The 16,975-nt window shown below is 36.2% G+C and overlaps 1 protein-coding gene across 2 annotated transcripts; it reads left to right on the top strand.

The window, feature by feature from the left end:
* Positions 1-11,215: 11,215 nt before the first annotated feature.
* Positions 11,216-16,192, top strand: LOC141587022 (meiotic nuclear division protein 1 homolog). Of its 2 annotated transcripts, none has more exons than XM_074408433.1 (12): positions 11,216-11,417; positions 11,548-11,581; positions 11,681-11,750; positions 12,822-12,902; positions 14,224-14,340; positions 14,541-14,579; positions 14,690-14,797; positions 14,885-14,947; positions 15,047-15,098; positions 15,215-15,259; positions 15,396-15,475; positions 15,883-16,192. In XM_074408433.1, the coding sequence occupies exons 3-12, from the start codon at positions 11,748-11,750 to the stop codon at positions 15,952-15,954; spliced, it is 660 nt and encodes a 219-aa protein (XP_074264534.1). In that variant the 5' UTR covers positions 11,216-11,417; positions 11,548-11,581; positions 11,681-11,747; the 3' UTR covers positions 15,955-16,192. The 2 variants fall into 2 exon arrangements, with proteins under 2 accessions (XP_074264534.1, XP_074264535.1); XM_074408434.1 differs by having other exon boundaries at positions 11,227-11,417; positions 11,684-11,750.
* Positions 16,193-16,975: the final 783 nt, after the last annotated feature.

Below are 16,975 nucleotides of genomic sequence, written 5' to 3'. Positions count from 1 at the left end.
TAATTGAACAATTACCCAAACAAAATGAAACAAAAATTTTGAGTATTCTGGAACACTCCCAAGAACACTAAAATATCAGAAAAATTGCCCCAAAAATCCGGATAAAATTTATGAAGAAAAAGATCGATATTTATCGGTTTTTAACCACTAAAACCAATAAACATCAAAACAAGGTGAAAACACATTTTAAAATTCCCTTTTAACATTTAAATAATATTTTTAAATGTACATAAATTTATCAAGGGCAGAATCAATTATTTCGAAATTATGATTAATTTATGTCACTTTTATCAACTTTTATCTCATAAAATCAATAAACATGCAACAAATTCGAACCAACCTTCAACATTTTTCATACAACCAGTAGAAAACATGCATGAAATACCATAAAAATTACATGGACCGAATCAACTTTTAACTATTTTTAGTCAATTTTTAACTAAAATACGACATTTTGACTCGGTTTTCTACCAAAAATCATTAAAAATAGCAAAATAACTTCATAAATCACCAAACTTAACCACAAACCTTTTAAGATCAGTAGGTATGCATGCCCCAAAAATTTTGTGCTAAAACCTCTTCTAACACATTTTTTGAGTTTTTATAAATTATCTCATAATTCATTAAAATGCTTAAAATCAACATGCAAATTACAAGCCTAAGCTCTGATACCACTTGAAAGATCATAAATCCATATTAGACTCTCTAATAAAAATTAAATTATCTCATAATTTATCATTTTGGTGATCTATGTAACATGCATTCAATATAAAAGCATATTAGAATAAAAGAAGAGGAAAACAATTTTCCTTACATTGAGAAATGGTAGTATTTGGGCACAACCAAGATCACCCATCTTGGTTGTTCCGTAAATATATGTGTACCGCTACACATATAGTTTACGTACCAATACTAATCACATTAGTCAACTAGTACCAATTTAATAATTAACTGCTTAATCATTAATTCCCGTCTCAAATAATTTATTTTCCATTATCGCATAATTAAATAATAATTTCCGTACCTCGAGTTCACAACTCGATATCTCTCTAAATCAATTTAATCGACTAACTCTTAGTCAATTTAATCAAGGGACTAATTTAAATTGTATCTCATACAATTAATTAGCTTTCGTGTTGGGGCTCGTTCCTTTAGGTGTGACCGAAAGGGATCAGCTGAACACCGCCGTCTCACGACAGTAACGTCAAACCCTAGTTGGCCAACCGTTACCGATATACGTTGATCAGCTGACTAGTATTGCCAATGAATATCCCATGCATATTCCTTAATGAGATTTAATAATATTATCTCGCACTATTGTGGAGGACAGATACTCCAACAGCAGGAAGTGGTCTTGGAGTACTAATGGAATGTAAAAATAGAAATGAAAATACATAAGTACATAATGGAAATCTAAGGGTTCGAAGTGAACAGACCGCGCGCGCAATTTCAGAGATTATGCGGCTGAATTACGGCTCCTTACACCAAGGTAGCATTTCATTTCTGAAAGCTTATTTGGTTAAATGAGTTACTTGTCAAACTCTTACAAAAAAATAAGGTAGCTGAATCTTTGATCAAATATGTTATTTTGATCAAATATACTACCTGAAATTTCTTGTCAAACAGAGCTTTAGGCCCTGTTCTCTTGGGTTGAATGAAGTTAAACTAAACTAAATTGAGCTAAACAGAACTAAAGTGAGCTGAATTGAATTGAAGTGAGCTGAACTAAATATGAATAGTTCGAAAATCCTAAATCGATTTGGGATTCATTAAAGCCTGAGGATACTAGAAGAATTCAAGCAAATCATTGGTTGTTGATACATACAAGGAGAAGAACTATGGCTAGGACCAAAGGTTGAAGCAAGGCACCCACAAAATCAAACCTTTCCAAAAGGCAACAAGCACTTCAAGCTTCCAAGGCATTGGTGGTTCAACAAGTAAGCATGGAAACTCAAGAAACTCTTATTCCTATGGTGGAAGCTACTACTTCTATCCCGGTTATTGAGCAACTAGAAAAATATCCGGAGGTAACATTCACATCCGATGCTCATAGGAAAAATTTTGTGTCTCTTGCTAAGAAATCGATTTTACCCACCAAGTTTATTTGCCAAGATGCCTTGACCAAATTGGGTGTCCTTGAAAGGACCAAGAACTTCTTTGAGTCTATGGGGTTTCTTACATTGTTTAATATGCAAGAATTGACCTACCCCTCTCCCACCTTGGAATTTCTAAGTTCATTGAAAGTTACAAAGGTGGAGACTCGAACGAACATTGAATTCCGCCTTGAGAATGTGGATAGGAAGATGTCCTTTAATGAGTTTGGCAAAGTTTTCGGTCTTGATAATGACTCGACTTATGTGAAGAAACCTTCAACAAAATATGATCCCGCCCCTTTGTGGAAAGTTATTACCGGGAGGAAATTCAAGTCCTTCCATGAATGTCGTGCCCTTTATGTTCATCACCCGGGCATAAGGGTATGGCACAAGGTTGTGGGAAATACTCTTATTGCTAGGAAGGGGACTAATCACTTCACCGAACTTGATTTCATCTATCTCGAGTCAACCTTGAATGTTGATAAGAAGTTCACCAGGAAATACAATATCCTTCAACTTTTAATCGAAAGGTGGTTTAATATCAATCATGGCAAGGAAGGCGCGACCTTTATAGTAAATGGGGGATTGGTAACATGGTTGGCAAAGCACTTCAACCGGAATTTCAACAAAGATGACACTTATAAGCCGGTTAAGGGAGGCCACCTCATTGATCCAGCCACTATAGTTCACAAATTCCATTGGGTCAAGAATGACACCCTTAACAACAAATTTGAGTGACTTACAAAAGATGTCAAATCCTTCATTCTACCGAAAAATATTTGCCGACTAAATGTCCGAAGCCCGCACTATCTTCTCCCACTCTTCAAGGAAGCCGAGTCCATAATGCAACACCATAGGGAGGCCATTGTCGAGCCCTCCTCCTCTATTGTCACTCCACCCTACCCGTTCACCTACCATGAATTCCAACCCAAAAATGTTACGGTGGAAAATGATTACTTGACTCTTTTGATGCAAGAAATGCATGAGCAAGCCCATGAAGACCGAGTCAATACATATAGAGCTCAATATCCGCCCCTCTTACACCTAGCTAGGCAAGGACTTCTTGACCCATCATATCCTTTGCCTAGTTGGGCGGATAAGGAAGTTTTCTTCCCTAATGCTCCTAGGGATGCTAGCATGGGTGATGAGGAGGTTGTTGTTGAGAGTGGTGGAGAAGAAGATGAAGAAGGTGAAGAAGAAGAGGGAAGTGAGGAAGAAGAAGAAAGCTCAAGTGATGATGGTGAAGCCTCTGAGTCTATGGAGGTAGATGATGATAATGATGCTAGTGAGGATGATGATGATGATGATGATGGAGATGGTAGTGATGTCGCTATGAGCGACGATTGAGGATTAGACAAGCTTTTGGAGGATACCACTACCAATTGTGAGTTTCCTACCCCTCCTTTTAGCTTTGTCTTTATAACATTTTTAATTTATTCTTGATCATGGGTATTGAGTCCTAGCACCACATAGAGGACTCTCACCTCGGTCTCATTGAGGTGTCTTTTATTGTTCTCACATGAAAAATCCAAAATGACAAGTTTAGTTGCATGCATAGCATCTTTTATGCATGAACTCCTTCACTCTCATTTGGTTTGGGGAAGTTCAAGCATACGCATTGAGAGTTAATTTAAATTGTTCCCTCCAACCAAACAAAAATTCATGCATCATATAGCATAGTTTAGTTTGCATTCACTTTTGTATATATATCATATAGTTTGCATTTAGCTTATGAATCATGCATTTTCATAGGGAGCCTAGGAGGATACCAGTAAATCACCTCCAAGTTTGCATTCACTTTTGTATATATATCCCTCCAACCCTTCTTCTTGTTTAGGCAAGAAGGAGAATTCCGCGATCCTCCAGTGTTTCTAACACCATAGGGAGCATACTCTTGATGAAAGCATTTAACGATTGAGGACAAAGGTACCCTAGCTTGAAACAACTTGGAGGTGATTTACTGGTATCCTCCTAGGCTTAGTAGTTTAAAGAAACCGTATCTATGATGGAATGTGTACCCTTAGATTGCTTCCCTTGTAGATAATTTTCGCCACTTAGATGAGGAAAGTGGCTATTCATTTTTGTAGATGTATCCATTACTTGATTTGTGTACTTTAATGATTGGATGTATCGCCATTTTGGCAAGCCCCACCTTGCCTTGCAAGAAGGCATCCTACCTCATGGTTGTCTTGTTGTGAGTTGAAGGGGCGGAGTGAGACCCGCTAATTGTCTCACATCGGCTATACTAGTAGGTTAGTTTAAATAAGGGTCCTAGTTTTTGTCACCTCTTTACTCGGGACGAGCAAAGGTTCGGTTTGGGGATGTTTGATGTGACTCATATTTGAGCACATTTAGTCCCCGAATTAGCCTCGTTCCTATGCTTTATAGTGCATAATTGGGTCATTTAATTACTATCTTTAGTTTCCCATTTTGCATATTCTTTGAGGTTTTGTTTCCTTGGTAGGAGAGGAGTGCAAACCTTGCATTTACATGGCGAAATGGAGCTAAATTGATCGCATCTAATGACCAAGCATCAAAGGGAAGACGATACTAGAAGGCCTATGTAGATAATAAAGTGAAACGGGCAATGACGAAAGGATCCTTGCATCCTCGGATTGATCCTCGCGGATTATGAAGGAAGAAAAGAAGAAATGTTGTTTGCCAAGGGATCCGAGCAGATCACAGAGGATCCGAGCGTCTCCCCACCACCATCCGAGCGTCCCGTGACCAAGACGCTCGTCCTGAAGCAAGTAGATCCGAGCGTCTCCCTTGACAATCCGCTCGGATCGTACCCCAGAGAGCTCGTGCCTGTTTTCAAGTCGCTCGGATCATGGCAAGACTAGCAAAACGGAGATGCTCATCTCCTTGGAGAGGAGCATTTCCTCAACTTTTCTTAAGGACTTAATGGTCATTTAAGCCCTTAGTAACCCTAATCTTTGTACTTAATCTTTAGTATAAATATCCCATTGTACTACCTAGATTAGCATCATCTAGTAATCAAGTTCTAATCAATTAGTAATTATTCCTTAATCTTGTAATCAACTCTTAATCTTTTATTAATACAAATCTCAATACTTAATATTTCCTTAATTTCTCTATTGTTCATCATTTATTTTGGGTAATTAGAAGATCATTTGGGTTTATTGAGAGATTGACAACCTTCCATCAATCATCAAGTACTTCTATTATTCTTTGCATTATTATTTTGGAATCTCCATAGGTATAATTCTCTTAAACCTTGCTTTAATTATTGTTAATCATTTTCATTCATTCATCATGTTTTGCCTTGTTAATGTGATTGACAACCTTGTTAGCATGTTAAACTTGATCATGAGTGAGTAGTTTCCTTAGCTAGGGTTAATGGGTAATTAGGGGAAACCAACATGGGGAATGATTCATGCTTAATCTAATATGTTCACATAATTTATTTGCTTGCTTGTTGTGATTTCAACTTATGCACATGTTATGTTTGATGAAATGCGAGCCTATGAATCCTTTCATTTTTTATCCATCACTTATCTTTTCAATGAGGCTTGTAAGACATAAACCAACTCGAGCCTCATTAGACCATGCATAATGTTGAATAGGAAGGATTAAGTCGACTTGTAGGTGTTGTACAATCTAATCGATTCGGCTCCGGGACCCAAACCTTCTCAGGGATTGTAAGATATACACTAACTCGATCCCATCACAACAATAATTGCTTGCTTATAATTTGAGAACATGTTTGTATGATCAACTCCCATGTATTCCCCTATGAACCCATGATACCCTAGTGCTTTTAATCAATTGTTTACACCTTCATTTTATCTACATTGCTTTGTTTTTATTGTTGATTAGTTTTAATTGATCTCCTATCTCAACCCCAAATTGTGACACCCTAAGACACGACCATTTACAATTGAAAATCCTACATCAATACCCGTCCCTTGGGATCCGACCTTTACTTGCCTCTTTACTAAGAGTAGTTGGTGAAGTTATAAATATTGTTTTGGTTGGGTAACTTTTGACGACGAGTTTTAAACCTTCGAACCATTAGTTCTCCTAGTTACTAAGTCCAAGAGGATACCAACAAGTCATCTCCAAGTTGTGTTAAACTAGGCTACTTTCGTCCACAATTGCTAAATGCTTTTGTCAAGGGCGATCGGATGGGGGTGGAATGATAATCCTTATGACGTTAGTGGCATATGACATGACAAATCTCGGATTTTCTACAAGTGTAAAGGCCAAGGATCGTCCCAAGCTTAATAAGGTGGCATAACAAAAATGATTTTTGGGAATGAAGTGCTCAAGTCAATCAAAACAAAACTAGTGGATTTTACTAACTTTCAAAACTTGACCTCAATTCAACTTCCGCATTTCACATTTCAAAACTTTGAGATGGGGTTTATCCCTCATTTGCTAGTACTCTTTGCTTTCGCCAATCGCTTATTAGGCAACCGCTTAACCTCTAGACAATAGCTCTTGGGGTGATAGTCACTTTGTCTTTGGGCGGCCGAATTCACAACCATGTGGGGGCCCAATTCAATGGATCCCGCACCAAAGTACATTGAAGTGGTACTCCTCCATCAAATTTCTCGGCAATATCAGCAATTCAAAACATTTTGAGGTCTCCTTGGCAATTAAAAATGATTCCACATCACAAAAACTTTTGAAATGAGCATTTCAAACTTATTAATGAAAATTATTTTTGGGTTGCCTAACCACCAAGTCAATCAAGGTCCCCTAGATAAGTGGATCAAGTCCATATCATATCATAAGGTTGGATAGGGGACACACATGCAAACCCTTGACTAGGCCTTAGACCATGGGACAAAAGATACTAGTATGACACATCCTAGGGTGTCTTGAGAGTATTCTAGCAAACAAGGTCTCAAGGAGAAAAATTATCTACAAGGGCCTTATATACACTTGTCAAGCTTCCTAAATAGGCATTTTCACAAAATTTTCTAATATGCAAACTACATGCCATGATGCAACTAACATATATACAACTCTAATGCATATGCTACTATCAACTAATATGCCATGTAAACTAAATGCAAACTCTTAACAACACAAAGGTTCATACCGCATCAATCAAAATATAGCCACATTGTCATTAACATAAAAAAGGGAGGAAGGAGATTTGGAAAGATCATACCAGGCGGTCTTCTATATCCTTCATGCCTCTAATGTGGTGTAATCGTCCCAATGTGATAAGAGTGACATATAAACACACAAATATATACAATTCTATACTACAAAAGAAAGAACATGTTTTTGAACTTTTGAAATTTTTCAATTTTTTTTCATTTTTTTTGAACGGTTTTTCTAACGCGTGCCCTTAGGGCACACATTAATAATAATATATCCAACAACATAAAATAGAATATTTTTAAATAATTTAGTTTTAAGGAAATTTGTAATTTTTTCCTAATTTATTTATTTTCCTCTCTAATATTCCTTAATCTGTTATGCGTATTTTACTTTTTCTTCCACCATGCCTTCTTACTCAAACATCATGTATAGTATACTTCCAGTTCCAGCCATCTCTTCTTTGCTAACCTATGATTTCAATTACAATTGGCATTCCGAGTCACTCACCGATGTTAGAAAAGGGCTTAGGGTTCAATTTCCGGCGCCGAAAATTGAACCCTGAGCCCTTTTTCGACAGTTTTTAGTAGTATGCCACCGTAAAGTTCCCCGAAAACTATACACCAAATGAGAATGAATGACGATGAACGACGTTGCGAGGTAGACATAAATGAAATCTCCATTCAATTCGAGCAAAGTACGGTCTAATTCATCGACAATAGTGTTGAGGAGCCCGACGGCCAGCCGACAAGTGGCGGCGGTACTAGCTTACTAGCAGGTTTGTGGGGGAGAAAATGATTAAAACGATGAACATAATATAGAAGATGTAAATAGCTGTAAAATCTTTTTAATTAAAAATGGAAGGAGATATAGTTAATTAGAGAAGAGAGATTACAGAATATAAAACAGCCTAAATAAAGCATAGTTTGTGTAGTTTCCTTAAATTATTTAAAAAGATTCTATTTTATGTGGTTATCTAATTGGATATAGTATTATTAACGTGTGCCCTAAGGGAACGCTTTAGAAAAACCATATTATTGTAGTTTGTTTATTTTTTTATCAAAATTTTAACAACTTCCATGATTATTACCATTTTTTGCTTGATTTTTTACATTTTTAGTTGAATCTTACCATTTTAGTTTATTTTTCCATTATTAGTTTCGGTAAATTTACTTTCATTGGTACTGCTGAATTTTTGTTGGTGATTGTTATCAATTTTAGTTTGATTATTACAGTTTTTAGTTCATTTTTTCTTTTTATGGTTGTTGTGTTTTGCTAAGCTTTGTATCAATATTTTTTTTTAGCAAATTCCAAGATTTTTCTCATTTTTAGTTGGCTATTAAATTTTGATTAAAGAACAGAAAAAAATGTCACCATATCGAGTTCACTCGTTTATATATTAAAGTACTTTGTAATCAACTTTAGAAATCTTACAGATATTGGGAGATGGTAACATATTGATCAAATAAGTAAACATTGTTCACGTTGTTTGAAATAAAACTATGGAAACAATTTCATGTTTGGAGGGGCTTATTTTAGTCATGTTTTATGGTCGTGTTAAAACATTGTTCATGTTGTTTGAAATAAAACTATGACTTGTGTTTGATTTTTAAAGACTTTAGTTTGGACATTTTTCTTTTGGGTGACATAATCCCTAAAAAATGTTCGCACAATTTGCCAATATGTTACCTATTGCAGAATGGCAACATATTCGATAAGGATGAGAACATTATAGGCATATACATTATCATTAGTTACCAACTTCAATAGAACATTACTTAACATATACAATGTCATAGGTAATTTCCTTTTTTAATTGTATCTATTGAAAAAAGATATGAACATAATTTGTAAAATACATTGCTATAAGTAATACACAAAGAATAACTTGTTTACAAATTTATCCCTTATCTTACCAATTTCAACATGGTAACAATTTGTGCAAAAATGATAACATTACTTAACATATACAATGCCATAAGTAATATACTGATTTAAATGGTAACATATTGAAAATAAGTGCCCTAAAACATGAAACACAAGTCACACTTTTATATACAACTTAATTAACAACTGTTTTAACACAACCATCAAACATGTCCAAAATAAATGCCCCAAAATACCAAACTACTGTTTCTTGACACGACCTCTACCTTTTGTAGCATCACCCACGGTCTTTTGACCTATTTTTATTGTCATGCGTGTGTAGCGTTGGCTGTACTTGGGATCCTCAGTGGCAGGTTCAGGTTCAATTGTGGACTCATTTGGACAGGAAATATCGAAATATACATTATGTCACCACGTCAAGAGAACAATGTTACCATAATACATCTGGAAGAAATGGTCACAAACAGTTGATAATTGGTTACATTTTATAGTACTCCACAACTTTACTAAAGAGTTCACAATGTTGACAGTTTAACTTTATATATTACCATCCTTAGTAATATGTTCATTAATAATAATCAATAAAACTAAGTTATATCCACAAGTAGTAACAAATGTACCCCTTGTAACAGAATATGGAACCATCTCGGTTTAACAACATTTTTAAAGAAATTGATCACAAAATATACTCCCTCCAATTCACAATAAACCTCCCTATTTCCTTTTTCGGTTATTCACAATAACCTCCCTATTTCCTTTTATGGTAAGTGTTTGTGTGGTCCAAATTTAATTGTATGCTGGGGTAGTGTATTTGTGTTGTCCAAATTTAATTATATGGTGGGGTAGTGTGTTTCCTTAATTTTTGTGCCAAAATAAAATGGGAGGTTTATTGTGAATTGGAGGAAGTACTTCACAAATACACTTCACAAGTATAAATTGTCACCACATCGATACAATATGTTACCATATATGCATAAGTAAAAAACGATCACAAACAGTTGATAATTGGTTACATTTTATAGTACTCAGGAACTTCCCTAAACTGGTCACCTTGTTGACAGTTTAATTCTATATGTTGTCATTCTCAGTTATATACTCATTAATAATGATCAATTAAAATAAGTTATATACACAAGTAGTGTCAAAGTATATAAACATAATAAACCATATTAAACTAAGTTGAAATGTAATAAGATAAGTTACCATTTAGTCAAACAATGTTACCATTTTTGAATTATATAAATTGTACGCATCTTACAATATGACCTTAATTTTCAATTATATGTCACCACATAACAGCCTAGCCCATATAAATAAGGATATAATGACCACATTTATCACATAAAAACAAGGATAAAATGGAAACATCTTATTCAACCAAAAAAATCCACAATAATCTACCAAAAAAAAAGAATAATTCACAAAATAAACAAACAATTAGATTTGATGGCTTCTTCTAGTTACATAATATATTACAAAGTGATCAAATATACAAAAAAATCTCAAAAGATTCATTTCCAGAATAAGTCTTGCAAACAAAAAAATCCCTAATTTTAACCGAAATCCAAAATTGTAAAAGAACAATTAAAACCCCTAATTGACAAAAATGTGAGATTATTTAACTCATTTCTTCCGTCAAACACATTTCTTCACCAAACATTTTTAATTGGAAAAAAATCAAAAATAAAAGAGTGCAAAACCGTATTTGATGGCTTCTTCTAGCTAATCTTTGTTGGTATATCTTCATACTAGTAGTCTAGTATTGCACATGGCAATGGATCTTTTGGGATTTTTTTTTGTAGATCTTCAAATTATAATCTTTTAAGAGGGAAGAAAAAAGTGAAAGAATTTTTTTTTTTTAAAAAAAAAAAACTTGTGAATGTTAAAAGTGTGAATTTGTGAGAATTTTTGGGATGTAAAATGACAAATAAGATGAAAAATGGATTAGTGGATGCAAAATAATGGAGGAAAGTATGGAGTTGTGATGGAGTTGATGCATATGTGACACTCTTAACTATAAGAAGCATTCAATACATGGGTGTAAAATCCAATAAATGAGTATTAAAAAATTAATTGGAGTTTGTGCTTATAAAGTACATGAGTCATCGGCCTAACATCAACTCTTGTCAGCCCCCCCTTGTAATACTTATTCTGCCCATTTCCATCTAATATGGTATATATCCACTGTCGCAACTCGCAAGCTTGCGACGGGTTAAGTCGTGATGAGAATTTATAGGAGCTCCACTTGCGAGTTTTGAGCGCCAAACTACAATAGCAGTGGCAGGCCAGTATACGACGCCTGGAGAAATAAATTGAAACGTAAAGCACGCCCATTTCATCCAATTGAACCTCCATTTCCAGGTTTCCATTGTCTCTCTATCTTTCTATCGATAACTTGGCTTGTTTGACCACCACTAATTTCAGCTCCAATTATCATTTCTCTTCAATTACACTGCGTACCTTGCCAATTTAATTTTATTACTGTTTCCAGAAATCTTCAATTCAAAGCAATTTGCAGTTTTTAGGTTTGTCTTTTCAACGCCGCTACTCTTCTTTTCAGCAATTTCTTCAATTTTTACGCGATTCTCGAATGTTCTGCTTAATTTTTTTATTGCCTGATGCAGTAGAGTATCAGTTATCTTGTTTGCGACGGTACCTAAGCTTTCCAGAAATTAATAGTGTTCTTCAACGATGGTGAGTTCAAGTTATGTTCTATTAATTACAATTGAGCTCACGATTAGTCGTTTTCGTTTTCATGTTCAATACTGCTGGATTATATGTATGTTTGTATTGTTTAATTTTGTACGCTTCCGGATGATTCGGCCAGGTCGATTTGAAGACATTGTCTTGTTGTTGTGCTGTGTGCTAGTGTCGGAATGTGTGACAGATATATGAGGTGAACACAAGAGTCGGAGTTACGTAGGTTATGTCACTTTGTAATGTATGCGCTTGAGAATGAGTTGACGAGGTTGATTTCAACAAAGTTTGTTGTTGGGTTGAGCTAGTGCTAGTGTGTGTGTGACAGATATAAGATGGACTAGCAGAGTCGGAGTTGCATTGGTTATGTACTTGTATATTCTGATATTTGCTCAATTGTCCATTGGATCTTTTTTAGGTGGAAGGATTAGGAGGGATAGATGGGGAGGGAGCGCGAGCAGTATTTAATTTTATACTTGCAATAAATTATACATATGACGTAGTGGAGTGTGTTGTGATATTTCGAAATGGAATTCCTCATCACTCAGATTGTAGGAGTAATGGAGTAGATACGTGCAATAATTATACATTTGACATTAAACATAAAATGTCATTTATTTTGGGGGTGATGAGAGCATAGGAGTTACGCTACTGTTGAACATTTTATGTTTGAGTGTGTAGTGCGGCCCTTGAACTTGGTTAAGGCATTGTTGCCTAGTTGATTTTAACTTATAAGCAAAAGTGATATGCATATTTTCTTATGATTAAGACTTTGGCATTCTGCATACTTAACAAAAATGATTAAACTGATAGATCTACGTTGAATTGCTTATCTTTATGGTCGGTATGTGGTGAAAAGATACATGCCTAGAAGGATTATGTTAGAATTTGTAGATTCTGATACATATTTAATTACTGTCCTTGTAGAATAAAATTTAATTTAATTCAAATTCGTTATCTAATTGCGCTCACATCCATCTGACCATCTGTATTGCCTGGTTTCTATCACTTTGAGGATGATGTTAGAGTTTATAGAATCTGAGACATATTTAATTACTGTCCTACTAGTCAAAGAAGAGAGGCCTTTCACTAGACGAGAAGCGAGAGAAGATGCTCCAGATCTTCTATGATTCACAAGATTTCTTCCTTGTAAGTGTAAAAGTTCTGCTTCAAGATAAGTGTCATTCAATTTCATATGTTTCATTTTGATGAAGCTTTAGAGTAGAGAAATGCTATGCATGTCTGAACATTATGTTGTCTTGGTGGTAATGATATTCGGAAAGAAGAATTACGCTCAAATTTTTCCTCTTAGTGTCAACTCAATCCCCCGTCCAATAAAAGGAAAAACAAAAAGACCTTATAAAGGACGGGGTGGAGTTGTATTTTATTGCTTCTGCTTTGAGATGTGCATAATATTTTACAGCTTTCTATACCTGCCTTGAGCTGTGTTACTCGCTTACTCCGACTCTCCGATACGGTGGCGTGTCTGACATATGTCGGACTGTCGGACACGGCTGTTCTGTTTTAATTTTTCTACTTTATCGTCTAAAGTGAAGTGTCGAAATGTCGTGTCATGTTGGACGTGATACGTGTCGCGGCAGCTAAGTGAAGTGTCGGAGTAACATAGACCTTGAGTGACCAGTGTCACAGAGTTGCACCACCCCTCCAGAATTCCAAACTGCCTTGTTGGAACAGAAGCCAAGTTTCATAGCAAACCAGGTTCTCTCACGAGCAGCATATTCCTTTCTGAAATTTGTCCTGCAAACTAACGTGAACCATGAACTATGTGATGCTGGTCCCTACTGGTTTCTTGGCATATTGTAATTTGTTAACAGTACCATGTATTTGAGACCACATGGATGCAGACCTTTTCAGCTGAGATAAGTTTTTTGTTTGCTGTGGTAAATTATTTAATTTTTAGCGACTTCATCAGCCTATTGCAAGGAACAAGAGCTATTTCTAGATGTTTTTGGTATATTTGAGTATTTTCTTTGCTAAAGCGTCTATAAGGAGTTGCTGTCAGAGTAACAGAGACTCAGGGTATGTTTGGATTGATGGATTTGGAGGGAAAGGAAAGGGAGAGAAAGTAGGGGACTTAAACTCCCTTGTTTGGATAGGAAATAAGGGTGGAGAGAAATGGAGGGGGAGAGATTGGGAGGGATCCATTTTCCCTCTTCCAAGGCAAATCAAAATCTCTCCACAATAGGCAAGATTTGGAAGGAAATTGTATCCAAACACCCACATCCCATTTCCCCTCCCCTTCCCTTCCCTACCTTTCTCTTCCCCCCTTCTCCCTCCCCTCCCTTTCCCTCCACTTTTGCTATCCAAACACACCCTCAGAGAGCGGTGCATAGGAGTGTGTTAAACTCATGCATACTCCTGACTTTGCTACTGTGTGAAGCGATTGATATCTTGCTGTGGCATATTACTGAACTTTCTTTAAGTTGCTTGTCTCATGTTTTGTTTCCAGCTTAAGGAGCTTGAGAAGATGGGTCCAAAAAAAGGTGTCATCAGCCAGTCAGTGAAAGATGTTATACAGAGTCTTGTGGATGATGACCTTGTTTTAAAGGACAAGATTGGAAGCTCTGTAAGTATTTTTTTTCCCGGATTATGTGGAACTTGGAAGTGAGTTTCTTTTGGGACTTGACCTGTATGTGTGGCATGTAATGCCTTTATACGAAGCTGAATATTGCGCATTGTAACTTTCTGTCTTTTAGGGTCACTGCTATGTACCTAATTGTTCTCTCAAATATGTTGAACTTTTCCTGAACATCTTTTTTCTCTTAGATATACTTTTGGAGCCTTCCTAGCACAGCTGGAAATCAGGTATGAATTTCCAGTTTTAGTTTGAACTCAACTTCATCTATTACTTATAAAAAGCTGTATCACCACAATTTTTAACTTACCTCTCCAAATTTGTCTCAATGTATTAACAGCTTAGGAATGTGAGTCAGAAGCTGGAATCCGATCTTCAGACCAGCAAGAAACGCTATGTTGAGCTGGTAGACCAGTGTAATTCTTTAAAGAAGGGACGTGAGGATTCGGTGAGCTACTACGCTTCACTCTCTGAGTTCGTACTCTTATTGTGCATGGTAGCTAAAGTCTAATAGTGTGAATTTTATTTTCTGTAGGATGAAAGGGAGGAAGTTCTAAGTGAGTTAAAATCAGTGGAGCTGAAGCACAAGGAGTTGAAGGTTGGTTCTATAGTAATTCATCGACATGCCTCGCTAAAAATGATTTATTTCTGCCATACTTGACAACAATGCTTTAATCTCAATCTCAATATTTAATAGGATGAACTGGCACAGTACGCTGACAATGATCCTGCTGCTTTTGATGCTATGAGTGAGGATCCTTATTCTTCCTTCGTTTTAGTTTAATTCTTCCGGAGTATGTCTTTAACAGCTTCCAGCTCTTAGCATGTATTTTGTAAATTGATTTTTCTATGCGGATCTTGACAGAGAATGCTATTGAAGTTGCATATTCAGCAGCCAACAGATGGACAGGTTACTTTTCATCATTACATGATTTTCATCAATTTAGGAGGAAGCCTGATACTTTCTATCATTTTAGCTAATTGATTTGACATATATGCTATTTCTCATTGCCGGTTTATGATCCCCTTTTTGTAACAATCCACAGATAACGTTTTCATTCTAAAGCAGTGGTGCGGGAACAACTTCCCACAGGCCAAAGAGCAACTTGAAAGCTTGTATCAAGAGGTATGTCTTGTATCTTTCTGTTATTTTGGCCGTGTGTCACTTGAAAGTTGAAATCAACTTCTTTAGTATATAACTATATACCCTAGCCCATGATCGCCTTTAGTGCAAAGGCGTGAATCATGATGACATGCTTCTGATTTCTCTTGAAGAAAGTTAGATAAAGGTCTAAAGCGTGAATTTTGAATTGATAAATTGATAATGACGAGTTGACTAGTAACGCAAAGTATGATATAGTTCAGTTCTGATGCAGTACATGATAAATTGATAACGAATAATTGTCTCGAGTTATTTACGATACTTCCTGAGTCCTGACGTCCCAAATTATAAGGCTGTCGATGTCGCGTCTTTATCTCAATTCACTTTCCCTTATGAGGGATATTCTATGATGTTCTTTTTGGTGTTTTCAGGCTGGAATAACAGATGAGTTTGACTACATTGAGATACCAACTCTTGCCTCATTGGGCTCTGCTGAGGATTAAAGGGCTCTATAGGCTGTCAGCATAGTTCCCGACTTACAGTTGTAAAAATGTTAAGAACTCTCTTGCACCCTTTGCTGATGAATATGCAAACTTAATTCGATAAATGTGATAGCTAATAGTGATAAATGTAATACAATGAATCGATCTCGAAAGTTGAAACAATCAATTCCTAGGTTGTCTTAAAGAAAGCTTGATTGCTTCACATTAAAAGAAAAAAAAAAAAAATTATGGTGTACTGTACCATGAATTTTTGAATTTTCTACGTCATATTCCTTTTTTTTTTGTATTCTATAGCATACTGGTAAATTCCACATCATGTCTCAACAATTATCTCCTTTTTCAAGAGTCCTCCTTCAACGTCTATTTTCAACATTTAACATCACATCACTCACCATAGTCACCAATATGAGAATCATCAATATTAGGGATGTTAGTGGGGCGGGTTTTGGCGGGTCTCGTGGGGCGAGTGCGGGTAATGATTTGATGGGTCGTGGGGTGGGGATGAGTTTTAAAAGTGTCATTCGTCGCGGGTCGTGGGGCGGGTATCACATGAGACCCGCCCCATACCCGCCCCGCCTCACACCCACTCCGCCTGCCCCACACCCGCCCTGCTCCGCTTATACACGCCTTACTCATAAACCTAGACAAATTTATACTATAGAAGAATAAAAAAAATTATTTATAACTTAGATAAAAAGCCTAAACCGTTTTTTCATAAACCTTACAAATTCCATCTACTCCTTCATTCTTACTAACCCAAATACCCAACAACCAAAACCCCCAAAAAAAAGGACTTGCTATTTCCAACACAACAATTTACTTAATCCTACACAAATTTGGGACTTCTTCCGACATTACCCCTTTCATTTTTTTAGCCCAACTCTAAACCTATCTCACCTCTCTCTACCTTTTCCTGATAAACACGAAAAAAAAAATGGCAACCACCCAAACCACCCCTACCAGCCAACCTTCACCACCACCATCGGACCGCCTGCATCGCCCCACCCTCACCCTTCCACCA

The sequence above is a fragment of the Silene latifolia genome, chromosome 6, assembly GCF_048544455.1.
Source record: "Silene latifolia isolate original U9 population chromosome 6, ASM4854445v1, whole genome shotgun sequence".
NCBI lineage: Eukaryota > Viridiplantae > Streptophyta > Magnoliopsida > Caryophyllales > Caryophyllaceae > Silene > Silene latifolia.
This window is presented reverse-complemented; position numbering and strand designations above follow the sequence as displayed.